The 15,591-nt window shown below is 49.2% G+C and overlaps 1 protein-coding gene across 2 annotated transcripts in view; it reads left to right on the top strand.

Annotated features, from left to right (window-relative positions):
- Positions 1–374: 374 nt before the first annotated feature.
- LOC142255270 (N-terminal kinase-like protein) overlaps positions 375–15,591 on the top strand; it is a 69,530-nt gene continuing 54,313 nt past the window's right edge. Inside the window, exons 1-5 of one of the 2 annotated variants that reach the window (XM_075326801.1) lie at positions 375–497; positions 592–809; positions 906–996; positions 1,659–1,814; positions 2,009–2,167. In XM_075326801.1, coding sequence (XP_075182916.1) covers positions 646–809; positions 906–996; positions 1,659–1,814; positions 2,009–2,167 — 570 coding nt within the window. In that variant the 5' untranslated portion in view covers positions 375–497; positions 592–645. The remainder of the gene's footprint in view (positions 498–591; positions 810–905; positions 997–1,658; positions 1,815–2,008; positions 2,168–15,591) is intronic. The other variant, XM_075326800.1, reaches the window with a different exon arrangement.

Genomic DNA, 15,591 nt, shown 5'->3' with positions numbered 1-15,591 from the left:
GGATGACGAGTGGGGGGGAGGGTCCTCCTGCAGGATGACGAGTGGGGGGGAGGGTCCTCCTGCAGGATGACGAGTGGGGGGGGAGGGTCCTCTTGCAGGATGACGAGTGGGGGGGGAGGGTCCTCCTGCAGGATGACGAGTGGGGGGGAGGGTCCTCTTGCAGGATGACGAGTGGGGGGGGAGGGTCCTCCTGCAGGATGACGAGTGGGGGGAGGGTCCTCCTGCAGGATGACGAGTGGGGGGGGTCCTCCTGCAGGGTGAAGAACATTGAAACATTGGGTTCCTACGTCGTTCATAGCTGTTATGTGAATCAGAGGTGAGGCACTTCTGTCCGTCATTGCTCTGATGCCACGTTCATCTGCTTACTGTTACAGACAGACAAATGCTTGTACATCGTGACGGAACCTGTTACCTCTCTGGGGTCGTACATAAAATCCAGAGCAGACACAGGAGGAATAAGCGAGCTAGAAATTTCTTGGGGTCTTCACCAGATTGTGGTAAGCGTATATCTGTATATTATGTGTATATTTCTCTATACAGCCTATGTCCCACATTCAGATGCATTCTATTATTTCCTCTTTTTGGATTTAGAAAGCGCTCAGTTTTCTGACGAATGATTGCAACCTCATTCACAACTATGTCTATATGTCGGCCGTGTTTGTGGACCGGGCAGGAGAGTGGAAACTCGGGGGCCTGGACTATATGTACGCAGCTGGTAATGAGGAAAGTGCCCCCAGAAAGGGGCCTGAACTGGAGAAGTATAATCCCCCCGAAAAATCAGAACGTTCCAAGACTTCTGGGGAGAAGTGGTATGTGAGGCTAAGTATTGCTTTCCAAAACTGTTCATGTATATATTATTTATGTGACTGACTCCATAAAATGTGGTTATGTTCTCCATGTAACAGGTCAGCAGATATGTGGTGTCTTGGCTGCCTAATCTGGGAAGTGTTTAATGGCCCACTCCCACGTCCCACGGCTCTTCGCTCACTTGGAAAGGTAGGCTGTGTATGAGCAACTGTTACAACTGAATTGATTATCTTAATTAATTATCTTGCCAATTAAAGAGGTTGTCCAGGCTTGGGGTTCCAGTGTGTAGTCCTTCTAAGTGACGGTGGCCGGTTACGTTACTGCAAGTATGTGTTTTGCACACTTCTGGCCACATTCCAAGTAGACATGTCCAGCCTCTCTCAAATCATTTGTATTGAGCTAGGCTGTGCACGTTTAGTCTGGATGTGACTGCAAATATGCATTTTGCACACTTCTGGCCACATTCCAACTAGAAATGTCCAGCTTCTCTCAAATCACTTGCATTGCATGAGGCCGTGCATGTCTAGTCTGCACGTGACTGCATGTATGCAAATCACATACTTCACACAGAACGGTCACACGAAGAATCCTGACTGCAAGCAGTGTGCACGCTGTGAGGATTCACGAGTCTGTAGTCACATAGAGTGACTGCAAATTTGAAATCCAAACTTGGACAACCCCTTTACGTTACGGCCAGAATTGTAATATGGGAGTATCCTTGTGTTTTTATATCAGTTGCTCATGCAATAGCGCATTTGTATTCGTCTGACTTTAATTGCCGTTTTCCTCTATAACTTGGAGTGTGTAATTTGGTGCCATTCTTCAGTAATGCCTACCTTTATGTACTACAGATTCCTAAGTCACTGGTGCCTCACTACTGCGAACTCGTTGGAGCAAACCCTAAAATCCGTCCCAACCCTGCACGATTCCTGCAGAACTGCCGCGCTCCGGGGGGATTCCTCTACAACAGCTTTGTGGAAACTAATCTGTTCCTTGAAGAGATACAGGTCAGTTCCCCAATAAATGGAGACCTAGGAGTTCTGTACTGGGAAGTATCAATGTTGCCCATAGCAGTCTGCCATATAAATGGTGCAATGGTTTTCCTGCATAATAATTATCTGGTGTTTTTCATGCATTACTATTGTTATGTATCAGACTTTTTTCCCTACAAATAGACCTTTTATCACTGTTTTCTCTGCAGATTAAAGATCCTGCTGAACGGCAGACGTTCTTTGAGCAGCTCAGCGAACACTTGGATTCTTTTCCTGAAGATTTCTGCCGCCATAAAATCCTTCCCCAGCTACTGACGGCCTTTGAATTTGGCAGTGCGGGCGCTGTAATCCTCACACCCTTATTTAAAGTGAGCACCATAGGAAATTTAATGGTATTAAAGGGGCTGTCCACTACTAGGACAACCCCTTTAATTCAACGTTTTCCTGGGTAAATAATAAAGCCTATACTCCCTTCTCGTACCGGCACCGTTCCAGTGGTGCCAGGGCTCACGTTGGGTTGTGACATCCTGTGAGCCCCATGTCCATTCTGCGCCGGCTTCCTTCTGCCCACCTTTGGACCAAACGAGCAATCAGCAGGACGTGAGTGCAGCACGCACTTCCTGTTGATTGCTCGTTTGGCCCGAAGGCGGGGAGAAGGAAGACTCTGATTGGACGCGGGGCTTGCATGATGTCACGACCCCTCGTGAGCCACGGCGCCGGTATGAGTGGTGAGTGTATGCTTTATTTTACCTGGAGTTTATGTGGAATCAATAGGGGTTGTCCTAGTAGTGGAGAATCCTTTTAATCCATAAATGTTCACACTTCAGCTATCGTTTTAGTGGTCAGGCTTCGTTCACATCTGCGCTTTGCAAATTTTGACATTTCTATTGGAAACTAGATTGCATCTTCCTGATCTGTTTTTTTCCTTAATAATGAAAACTCAAGAATCCCCATTATATTCAGTGGGTTTCATCAGGCTTGGAGTATGTCTGCAAACTTTGGATCTGAAAGGCTGGATTTCCTACGTCAAATGGGAACAGAGCCTACAGTGTCAGAGAAAATCTACTGGCAACAATAGTTGGAAACACAATCTTTCGCATTCTAAGTGAATGGGAGCACTGCGACAAGTCACAAAATATCAAACCCGGTTGGATTTTTTTATGATTTGCTTGACTCTGTCACCTAGGGGGTCACAGAGCGATCCCCATTCACTTGTATTTTGCTGCAATGTAGCAGCAACACATGGTGATCTTTAGCCATGTGAGCTGCGGCACACTCAGTCGCCGTTTAGCCCCCACTTTAATGGTGATTATGTGCCGCCCCCGTGTCAGCAGCTGGAACTGCTCAGATCCAGATACGCGGTGGCTCGAGGGATTCTCCGGAACCGAGGTCGTGCGGCCATTCGAAACAAAAACGGGGGAGTATTTACAGGGGACTGTACGTTTACAGTTCGTGACGCCACCCACGGTGTGTGGTAAGGTGGGATACAACCACTGCCGTTGGGAGCCCCGGGGCTCGGTGATGCTGGTGGAGGATACCGTAGGGGAGGAAAGGGTCACTGCGTACTCACTCAGTCCAATAACGCTGACACCGACAACTTGTAAACCGAAGTTCTGAGCACCGCTGCAGCCGGGAGGGAGCACGCCTGGATCCCGTGCCCTTTGGTGTTGCTTGTTAGCCTGTGACCTTTTTCTTTTGTACCTTTCTACTGATTGGTCCCTGTAGTGTAAAACTAATCGGGTCCCGTTCCCCAGTGTGGCTAACTGGGTGAGCTTGCTCTCAGGGTTCACGCTTGGGATTTTCTGGACTACGGATTGGGAAAGTCCTATCCCCCTCGTAGCGCTAGTACCCCGGTTTTGGAGCGAGTGGAGAACGGATCTTGAAGGCTCCGTCCTTGTCGGGTGAATTACCAGGACGCTTGAAGCTACTTCCCGGCCTAGGGTCCACGTACCCCGTCGTGCCCTGGCCCCTGTCCGGAGATGGCACAAGGCTGCCGGCTGTCCTCCTTGGCAGTTCCGTGCTTCTTGTCATGATCCTCTGCGACCGGGGGTTCAGCTCCTACCGGGCCCAGACCAATGTCTGCCACCTAGTAGTAACAAGGAGCCCAGCTCCTAACCTCCTCTCACTTTCACCTCCAACACAACACTCCCTGTCTCCTGACACTCCTGACCTACCCTTTTACCAACCCCCCTAGTGGCCAGCCCTATTCCCTTCAGGCTGTCCACTGGTGTATCTGGTGGGTGTGGTGCAGAGTGTTCCTAGTGTTTTGATTAGCTTGTTCTTGGCAACACCGAAGGCCAGGGACCCATAAGCAAGGAGGAAGTGGATATCATGCAGAAGGGCAGATTGCACAATACCCTGTTACGACCTGATAGGCCAGGGCGTCACAGTTAACGACAGCCATTGGATGACACAATGAAAAAAATTCTAATCCCGGGATATGAGCTGGGATTAATCTCTGTCTTATAGATCCCTCTGCAAATTCTCAGGGGTATAAAGTTCTTACATTTTTTTTTTTTCCAAAACGACAACCCTCACAGATTGACCGTAAAGCTGCTTGCCCACGATCAGTATTTGCAGCGTTTTGGACACAGTGTGCTTCAGCTGCGTCCAAAACGCTGCTTTGTACAGTACAAGCACAAAGGATGGGATTTCTAAAAATCCCATGCCCACTGTGCTTGTTTTTTCCGCAGCAAACACTGACCTGCGGTGCTTCTTTCCAGACCGCAGCATGTCAATTGTTTGCTGCGGAATTGCCTGCGTCCTCCGTAGGGAAGAACACAAGCGAGAGACCGCTGCGCGCTGAAAACTGATCGTGGGTACAGTCAACTGCGGAGGAGACGCGCGGCCCTGCAGGTCAGGACCCGCTGCGTTCTGAATGCAGGCAGTCCTGATCGTGCGCACGTACACTAAACAACAAGTTATGTAGAAGGAAGTGACCGTCTAACAATCTCTGGTTTTATACTTTATGGTAAAATCTGTTTTTTATTATATTTTAGATTGGAAAATTTCTAAACGCCGATGAATATCAGCAGAAGATCATCCCCATCATTGTGAAGATGTTTTCTTCCACTGACCGAGCCATGAGGATACGGCTCCTGCAGCAGGTGCGACATCTGTCATATAAGGGTCATGCATTTTTTGCTTTCTTTAGATCTGATATGTTTACGTCACACCAAGTAGAAGGTAAGAATAGATTCACCGTGAGTAGAAGTGTAAGAAAAAGCAAACTGTTCAAAGAAAGTGTCAGGCTGTACATTGCTTTCCCCCATGTTCAAAGAAAGTGTCAGGCTGTACATTGCTTTCCCCCATGTTCAAAGAAAGTGTCAGGCTGTACGTTGATTTTCCCCATGTTCAAAGAAAGTGTCAGGCTGTACATTGCTTTCCCCCATGTTCAAAGAAAGTGTCAGGCTGTACGTTGATTTTCCCCATGTTCAAAGAAAGTGTCAGGCTGTACATTGCTTTCCCCCATGTTCAAAGAAAGTGTCAGGCTGTACGTTGCTTTCCCCCATGTTCAAAGAAAGTGTCAGGCTGTACGTTTCTTTCCCCCATGTTCAAAGAAAGTGTCAGGCTGTACGTTGCTTTCCCCCATGTTCAAAGAAAGTGTCAGGCTGTACGTTGCTTTCCCCCATGTTCAAAGAAAGTGTCAGGCTGTACATTGCTTCCCCCTATATCATCCTTTACGCTATAGTCTGCCCACTGCTCACCCATCAACTTTGATGATGGCGGTCTTCACTCCCAACTACTTTTATATTGACTTTGACACAATTCACACAAAGCTCCTCCTCTCTCTTCACAAAGAGGTTCTGCAGCAGATGACGTGTTCATTATAAGCATTAATGTATCCTTACTGTAAACTCTGGAAAATACTGGTCACCTCGGCTCGCTGATTCTCATTTTCTATGGCGTTTCTGGCTGATGACGAACGTTCTTACAATTTACAAAATGGGGATGTTATGAATATTTAACGAACATTTAAAATTAAAAAGAAAAAAAGAAAACCTACCCACTTCCTTCTGTTATTCACTTGATTTTTCTTGGGATTCTACATAACAGATGGAGAATTTTATCCAGTATCTTAATGAGCCAACCGTCAACTCGCAAATCTTCCCCCATGTGGTCCATGGTTTTACGGATACAAACCCGGCTATACGTGAACAGACTGTAAAGGTGAGCGCTGGCTGCATGGGGAAAAGTTGTCTTCTTTGCTTTTTAGGGGCTGCACTTCATTTTTTTTTTTTTTTTTTTCTTCACATAATTATAAACGAATTGCATTTAACCCCTTCCTGTCACCTTGCTAGCTATAAGGGTATGTGCGCGCTGCAGGATGCATGTGCAGAGAATTTCTGCATGAAATCTCCAATTTCTGGCAGAAAAACGCACGCGTTTTTGGTGCGTTTTTAGGTGAGTTTTTTTTTTTATGCATGTGTTTTTTAATTAAGTTAAAAGGGGTGGTTCACCCATATTTTTTATTTTCTAGATCGATATTATATTGAGAAACAATGTTTCTCTCAAATATCTTATGTTGGCAATAGTGCCTGTGAGTGGTTTTATTGCAGGCCGCGGTTCCCCATGCCTGACCCCCAGGCTTCGTGACCTCGGGGATCTGGTGACGTCACGTCAAGTTCCTGACACCGCGGCCGGCCGCAGTGTCCGTGAGTGATGGGTTGTGGGTAGTGTTTCACCGCTCGTCACAGCCCATTTGCTCCCTTCTTCCTCAAATCAGAGCGCAGCAAGCAGGAGACGCGCTGTGCTGTGACAAGCAGTGAAACGCCACCCACAGCACAGTGAGTCAGGAAGACTGCAGCCGGCCGCAATGATGAGACGTGAGCAGGAACTTGATGTGACGTCACCGGATCCCCGAGATCACAGAGCGGGGAACAGCGGTCTGCAATAGCGCCTCTCACAAGCACTATTGCCAACACAAGGTATATGAGAGAAACATTGTTTCTCAATATAATATCAATCTGGAAAAAAAAATATGGGTGAACCACCATTTTAATGGCTGGAAAGGCTAAAAAAAAAAGCAAGAAAAAACACCGCAACAATTGACATGCTGCAGATTTTCTCTGCACCAATTCTGCAAGGAAAAAACAACATGCTCACAGAACTTCAGAAATCTCATTGCTGGGATAATGGTAGGCATGCACATTTTAATGCAGATTTCTAAAAAAAAAAAAGTATCAAAAACGCACTGTGTGCACACAGCATGAATGCCTGTCAGGGTGCTGCACAGCAGTCCGCCATTATAGAGATTGACTAATGACATCAAACTGAAATGAGCAGCTCCTTGTCATGCAAAATGTTGAGCTCAATGTTTAGCATTGAGACCCAAAAAAAAGGATTCCTTCCTGCATTTTAGTTGCTTTAATGGATATCTATGGCAACATGGGCTTTCAGCCTGTAGTGTTGCCGCATGCTGGCAGGACATCATTTTTGTCCTCTTAGCAATCAATCACTACTAATAATGATCCAATATCCTTAAGGAATTAGATCACAATTATCTTGGATCTGTAAAGAAAAATTGATGGGAGGAAATTGATCTTATAATCCCAGCTTTCTCCAGCCCTACGGCATTTAGTGTTTAAAAAAGTTAAATCAATCAGTTGAAAACAAAAAATTTCAGTCTTCAAAACATTTCATCATAAGAATTGTGTTACTTCCGGTACATACGCACTCCGTGTAGCAGTCACTGCTTTGTTCTTGCCTATAGTCCATGCTGCTCCTGGCTCCTAAGTTGAATGAGAATAACGTGAATGTGGAGCTGATGAAGCATTTTGCTCGACTACAAGCCCGGGATGACCAGGGACCGATCCGCTGCAATACAACCGTCTGCTTGGGCAAGATTGCCTCTTATCTGAACCCTGCTGTGAGTATTGGGGATTGAATGTATCTGTTGTTGAAGATATGAACATTTGACATTAGAAAAACATGGCTGCTTTCCTGCAGAACAGTGCCCCCCTCCTGACCATAGGTTGTGTTTGGTATTACATTTCAAATCTGCTCCCTTTATTGGAGTTGCAATGACTGACACAACCCCCGGCCAGAAACACTGAAAACTGTAGCTATCTGGATCGTAGAAAGTAATAAGTGAAATGTGAGATATTTTACTATGATGTGTTATCAATAAGGACTGACCCTCGCAAGTGTGGTGTCTTCACCAAAGAAAGTAATAAGTATTGACTTATGTGTCACAGCATCAGACCCACATCTTCAGTGAATACAGATTTTCCCATTATTGGGATAGGAGATGACAGTTGGTGCTCATAAAGTTCTATGGAAAACTGGAACTTGCAGCAAATGTCTGTCTCCTGCTTCTCCCTCCCATCTCCCATCTCCAATCATCAGAAGGAAGTGTAGGCTTCCTCTGTTAGACACTTTAGGCTAAGTTCACACTTCCGTTGTTTTGCATCAGTCACATGCGTTGCTTGACGCATGTGACTGATGCGTTGTACAACGGATGACAACGGTGACAAAGAAAATAATTTTTGTCGGACTCCGTTGTGTGCGGGGGACGGAGTTCGGGGGGGCGGAGCTGAGGACATCAGTGCCGCAGTCTGCATGGCTGGGGACAGGTGAGTGTGACTGTGTGTGTGTGTGTGTCTACATGCGTGTGTACATGCGGAGTGCGGGAGGGGGCGGAGTGCGAGGGGCGGAGCCAAGCGGGGCCGTGGAGCTGAGGACGTCAGTGCCGCGGGGACTGCAGGGCTGGGGACAAGTGAGTGTGTGTGTGTGTGTGTGTGTGTGTACACATGCGCAGTGCGGGAGGGGGCGGAGCTGAGTGGTGAAGTGTCGGCCTCCTTGCACACTGTATCCAGGGTAAATATCGGGTAACTAAAAGCACAGCACTTTTTGCTTGGTTACCAGCATACACCGCTTTGCGCGGGCTCCCTGCACCTGTAACCACTGTAAATATCTGGTAACTAACCAAAGCGCATTGCTTGGTTACCCAATGTTTATCCTGGTTACGGGGGCGGGGAGCCAGAGAGCGCATGCGCAGCGAAATCCTGCGCATCGCGCTGCTCAAAAAACGTTACAGGCTGCGTTGCTCCCACCTGGCGGTCAGTTAAAAAACGACTGATCGCGATGCAGCGGATGCAACGCTGCATCATCAGTCACAATCCGTCACTAATAGAAGCCTATGGGGAAAAACAGGATTCCTGCAAAATATTTTGCAGGATACCGTAATTCCTCAAGGCTACGGATTGTGACTGATGCAAAACAACGGAAGTGTGAACTTAGCCTGACATGGCTTGTTAGATACAGACCACAGGATCAAATGGGTTAAATGATTTGGAGACCAGCCTATTTTTTTTCCCAGGGCTGCTAGTAGCACCAACTGCCATCTCCTCTCTCAGTAATGGGAAAGTCTTCACTGAATACAGATTTGACCTCAGAATTGAGCATTTTGATACTGCGACTGATCAATTCTGGCAGAGAAAGAAGCAAATTTGTCTGATAACATATATTACAAAGTTGTTTATTTTCATGTGAACTATTGAATTTATTAAATAAAGTGTAACAGTCATTTTAAATTTCTTTTTCGCTCCTAATTGGGAGACCCAGACAGTGGGTGTATAGCTACTGCCTCTGGAGGCCGCACAAAGAACTACACTTAAAAGTGTAAGGCCCCTCCCCTTCTGGCTATACACCCTCCCGTAGGAGTACGGATTCCTCAGTTTTAGCTTTGTGCGAAGGAGGTCAGACACGCACGCATAGCTCCATTGTTTTTAGTCAGCAGCAGCTGCTGACTATGTCGGATGGAAGAAAAGAGGGCCCATACAGGGCTCCCAGCATGCTCCCTTCTCACCCCACTGTATGTCGGAGGTGTTTGTAAGGTTGAGGTACCCATTGCGGGTACGGCGGCTGGAGCCCACATGCTGATTCCTTCCCCATCCCTTTTTACAGGGCTCTGGGTGAAGTGGGATTTACTGGTCTCCAGGCACTGAGACCGTGCTCCATCTACAGCCCCTGGAGAAGATGCTGGATGGAGCGGAGTACATCAGGGACATGGCCCTGCTTCCTCAAGGTACTCTGTGTCCCCGTGCATTTGGCGCTCACACCGCAGCATGCTGGGTGTTGTAGTGCGCCGGGGACATCAGCGCTGCGGCGCTTGTGCCATGGCCTCATTCAGCTTCGCTGAAGCAGGCACACTTTTGGGAAACGGTCGCGCCGGCCGCTGGGACTGCGGCGCGGCTGGCACTTGTGGTGCGCCGGGGACTTCAGCGCGGGCCGCGCTTTTACGGCGGCCGCGCTGATAACTCGAGTCCCCGGCTTTTGCGGCCTAGTTCCGTTCGTTCCCGCCCCCAGACCTGCCAGTCAGGAGAGGGGCGGGACGCTGGTCAGTGCATCAGCGATGAGGGCTGGAGTCGTTTTTACATACTCCAGCCCTCACAATAGGCACAGAGGGGACACTGTTTCCCGCACTTTTGTTTGGGAACTCCCACGGACCGCCCCTCTCCACAGACGCCGGCAGCCATTCCTGCTGACACGCTGAGCTGCAGAGGGGAGCCGGGGAGACCCAGACAAGGAATTCTGCGCCTCTTACCCGCTATTCAGCGGGCGGTAAGCAGCCCTCAGGGCTCACCCCCTCTTGTGCCAGTAGTAATCTTAGTATTTTGTTCCTGCAAATACTTTGTACTGCATAGCGCTGGTCGCCCTTTGGCTATAGACTCTCTCACATTGCAGAGAGCCAACAGCATGTCGTCCACAAAACGCAAGGGTGCCAAGGCACAGACATTATATGCTTCCTGTACCGCATGTGGGACTTTTCTACCGGCAGGCTCCACTGACCCCCATTGTGTGCAGTGCTCGGCCCCTGCGGCACTTGCACAGTCGGGACCTCTGCTGGACGTGACCCAGGGTGTACCACCTGTGAATGCTGTCCAGGTGACAGGAACTGAGTTTACAGCTTTTGCTGACAGAATGTCTCTCACTATGTCACAAATTCTTGACACATTGCGAGCTAGGCCTGTACTTCAGGCCACGGACACTGTGCAATCATTGCCCCCTGGTCCCCCTCAGCTGAATTACCTCCAAGCTCCGGGACGGGCACATACACCTCAGGGTGAAGACTCTGACTCGGACGATGGCCCCAGGCAACCTAAGCGGGCTCGCTATGAGGGGCCTTCACATTCATCTCAATGGTCAGGATCCCAGCGAGATGAATCTATGGGTGATGAGGCGGACGTAACTGATCAGGATTCTGATCCTGGGACCGCTCTCAATCTAGATACACCAGATGGTGACGCCATAGTTAATGATCTTATAGCGTCCATCAATAAGATGTTAAATATTTCCCCACCAGCTCCTCTTGTAGAGGAGTCAGCTTCGCAGCACGAGAGAATCCATTTCAGATATCCTAAGCGTACATTAAGCACTTTTCTGGACCACGCTGACTTTAGAGACGCAATCCAGAAACCCCACGCTTATCCGGAAAGGCGTTTTTCTAAACGGCTTAAAGATACACGCTATCCTTTTCCCCCTGAGGTGGTCAAGGGTTGGACCCAGTGTCCAAAAGTGGATCCTCCAATTTCCAGGCTTGCAGCTAGATCCTTGGTTGCAGTTGAAGATGGAGCGGCACTTAAAGATGCCACTGACAGGCAGATGGAGCTCTGGCTGAAATCCATCTATGAAGCGATTGGAGCGTCGTTAGCGCCATCTTTTGCTGCCGTATGGGCACTCCAAGCTATCTCAGCCGGGCTTGTGCAAGTCGACTCAGTCACACGTGCAGTTGCCCCGCAGGTAGCACCATTGACCTCGCAAATGGCGGCATTCGCGTCGTACGCGATTAATGCTGTTCTTGACGCTACAAGCCGCACGGCAGTGGCGTCAGCCAACTCCGTTGTTTTGCGTAGGGCCCTGTGGTTGAGACATTGGAAGGCAGATTCTCATTCCAAGAAGTGCTTAACCAATTTGCCTTTTTCTCGTGACCGATTGTTTGGAGAGCGTTTGGATGAAATCATCAAACACTCCAAGGGTAAGGACTCATCCTTACCGCAACACAGACAAAACAAACCCCAACAGAGGAAGGGTCAGTCTGGTTATCGGTCCTTTCGAGGACCGGGCAGGTCCCAATTCGCCTCGTCAAAGAAGACTCAAAAAGACCAGAGACGCTCAGATTCTTGGAGGTCTCAGTCACGCCCAAAAAGGACAGCCGGAGGAACCGTTGCCAAGACGGCGTCCTCCTGACTTGCAGTCTCCGATTCCCACACCCTCGGTCGGTGGGAGGCTTTCCCACTTTGGCGACATTTGGCTGTCACGCGTCAAAGACCGTTGGGTGAGGGATATTCTGTCTCACGGGTACAGGATAGAGTTCAGTTCTCGTCCGCCAACTCGTTTCTTCAGAACTTCTCCACCACCAGACCGAGCCGATGCTCTGTTGCAGGCGGTGGCCGCTCTAAAGGCGGAAGGAGTGGTGACCTCCGTCCCGCTTCAGGAACAAGGTCACGGTTTTTACTCCAATCTGTTTGTGGTCCCAAAAAAGGACGGATCGTATCGACCCGTCCTGGATCTAAAGTTGCTCAACAGACACGTAAAAGTCAGGAGGTTCCGGATGGAATCCCTACGCTCCGTCATAGCCTCAATGTCTCAAGGAGATTTTCTAGCATCAATAGATATCAAAGATGCGTATCTCCACGTGCCGATTGCGCCAGAGCATCAGCGTTTCCTACGCTTCGTCATACACGACGAACACCTGCAGTTCGTAGCGTTACCTTTCGGTCTGGCAACAGCCCCCCGGGTCTTCACCAAGGTCATGGCAGCAGTAGTAGCTGTTCTGCACTCGCAAGGTCACTCGGTCATCCCGTATCTAGACGACCTGCTTATAAAGGCACCCTCTCAAGAGGCATGCCAACACAGTCTGAAGGTGGCACTAGACACTCTCCAGAGTTTCGGGTGGATTATCAACTTTCCAAAGTCTCATCTAACCCCGACCCAATCTCTGACTTATCTTGGCATGGAGTTTCATACTCTCTCAGCGATAGTGAAGCTTCCACTGGACAAGCAGTGTTCGCTACGGACAGGAGTGCAATCTCTCCTTCAGAGCCAGTCGCACTCACTGAGGCGCCTCATGCATTTCCTAGGAAAGATGGTAGCAGCAATGGAGGCGGTCCCGTTCGCGCAGTTTCATCTGCGCCCTCTACAATGGGACATTCTACGCCAATGGGATGGGAAATCGACGTCCCTCGACAGGACTGTCTCCCTCTCTCAGACTGCCAAGGACTCTCTGCGTTGGTGGCTTCTCCCCACCTCATTGTCACAGGGAAGGTCGTTCCTTCCCCCGTCCTGGGCAGTGGTCACGACGGATGCGAGCCTATCAGGGCGGGGAGCGGTGTTTCTCCACCACAGGGCTCAGGGGACGTGGACTCAGGAAGAGTCCACCCTGCAGATCAATGTTCTGGAAATCAGAGCAATCTATCTTGCTCTGCGAGCCTTCCAACAATGGCTGGAAGGCAAGCAGATTCGGATTCAGTCGGACAATTCCACGGCGGTGGCGTACATCAACCACCAAGGGGGAACACGCAGTCGCCAAGCCTTTCAGGAAGTCCGGCGGATTTTGACGTGGGTGGAAAGCAAAGCGTCCACCATATCCGCAGTTCACATCCCAGGCGTGGAAAACTGGGAAGCAGACTTTCTCAGTCGCCAGGGCATGGACGCAGGAGAATGGTCCCTTCACCCGGACGTGTTTCAGCAGATCTGTTGCCGCTGGGGGACGCCGGACGTCGATCTGATGGCGTCACGGCACAACAACAAGGTCCCAGTTTTCATGGCACGGTCTCACGATCACCGAGCGCTGGCGGCAGACGCCTTGGTTCAGGATTGGTCGCAATTCCGACTCCCCTATGTGTTCCCACCTCTAGCATTGTTACCCAGAGTTCTCCGGAAAATCAGGTCCGACTGCCATCGAGCCATTCTCGTCGCTCCAGACTGGCCAACAAGAAGGTCGTGGTACCCGGATCTGTGGCATCTCACGGTAGGCCAACCGTGGGCACTACCAGACCGTCCAGATTTGCTGTCTCAAGGGCCGTTTTTCCATCTGAATTCTGCGGCCCTGAACCTGACTGTGTGGCCATTGAGTCCTGGATCCTAGCGGCCTCAGGTTTATCTCATGAAGTTGTTGCCACAATGAGACAGGCTAGAAAACCATCCTCAGCTAAGATCTATCACAGGACGTGGAAGATATTCTTAGCTTGGTGCTTGGCTCAAGGGTTTTCTCCCTGGCCATTTGCATTGCCAATTTTTCTTTCCTTCCTGCAGTCTGGGTTGGAAAAAGGTTTGTCGCTTAGCTCTCTTAAGGGTCAAGTCTCCGCGCTATCCGTATTCTTTCAGAAGCGCTTGGCACGGCTTTCTAAAGTACGCACGTTTCTCCAAGGAGTTTGTCATATCGTTCCTCCTTACAGACGGCCATTGGAACCCTGGGATCTAAACAAGGTTCTCATTGCTCTCCAGAAGCCGCCTTTCGAGCCTTTGAAAGAGGTTTCCCTTTCTCGGCTTTCACAAAAAGTAGTTTTTCTTGTGGCGGTCACGTCTCTTCGAAGAGTGTCCGAGCTAGCGGCGTTATCTTGCAAATCTCCCTTCCTGGTGTTTCACCAAGACAAGGTAGTACTGCGTCCAATTCCAGAGTTTTCTCCCAAGGTGGTTTCTTCCTTTCATCTCAATCAGGATATCACTTTGCCATCTTTGTGTCCGCATCCAGTTCACCAATTTGAAAAAGGTTTACATCTGTTGGACCTGGTGAGAGCACTCAGGATTTACATTTCTCTTCTCGCACGGCGTCTCTACGCCGTTCTGATGCGCTCTTTGTCCTAGTCGCTGGTCAGCATAAGGGATCGCAAGCTTCCAAATCCACCCTGGCGCGGTGGATCAAGGAACCAATTCTTCACACATACCGTTCTGCTGGGCTTCCGATTCCATCTGGACTGAAGGCCCATTCTACCAGAGCCGTGGGTGCGTCCTGGGCATTGCGGCATCAGGCTACGGCTCAGCAGGTGTGCCAGGCGGCTACCTGGTCGAGTCTGCACACGTTTACCAAACACTATCAAGTGCATACCTACGCTTCGGCAGATGCCAGCCTAGGTAGACAGGTCCTTCAGGCGGCGGTGGCCCACCTGTAGGAAAGGGCTGTCTGACAGCCCGTTCATGTGGTATCTTTTTACCCACCCAGGGACTGCTTTTGGACGTCCCACTGTCTGGGTCTCCCAATTAGGAGCGAAAAAGAAGAAGGGAATTTTGTTTACTTACCGTAAATTCCTTTTCTTCTAGCTCCAATTGGGAGACCCAGCACCCGCCCTATTTGTTCTTAGGGTTTCGTTTTTCGGGTGCACATGTTGTTCATGTTGTTTCTTAAGTTCTCCGATCTCGTTATCGGATTGAATTTGTTTTTGAAACTGTTATTGGCTTTCCTCCTTCTTGCTTTGGTACTAAAACTGAGGAATCCGTACTCCTACGGGAGGGTGTATAGCCAGAAGGGGAGGGGCCTTACACTTTTAAGTGTAGTTCTTTGTGCGGCCTCCAGAGGCAGTAGCTATACACCCACTGTCTGGGTCTCCCAATTGGAGCTAGAAGAAAAGGAATTTACGGTAAGTAAACAAAATTCCCTTCTTTAACACAAAAACCTGATTTTAAGAAGAGGTGAATTTTTTTTTTTCTTCATCGTTTCTTATGGGAGACCCAGACCATGGGTGTATAGCTTCTGCCTCCGGAGGACACACAAAGTACTACACTCAAACGTGTAGCTCCTCCCTCCGGGCTATTTACACCCCCTGGATGACAATCTAACCAGTTCAATGCT

The sequence above is a fragment of the Anomaloglossus baeobatrachus genome, chromosome 10 (genome assembly GCF_048569485.1).
Source record: "Anomaloglossus baeobatrachus isolate aAnoBae1 chromosome 10, aAnoBae1.hap1, whole genome shotgun sequence".
Lineage (NCBI taxonomy): Eukaryota > Metazoa > Chordata > Amphibia > Anura > Aromobatidae > Anomaloglossus > Anomaloglossus baeobatrachus.
The sequence above is the reverse complement of the archived record's forward strand: the minus strand, read 5'-3'. Positions and strand labels throughout refer to the sequence as shown.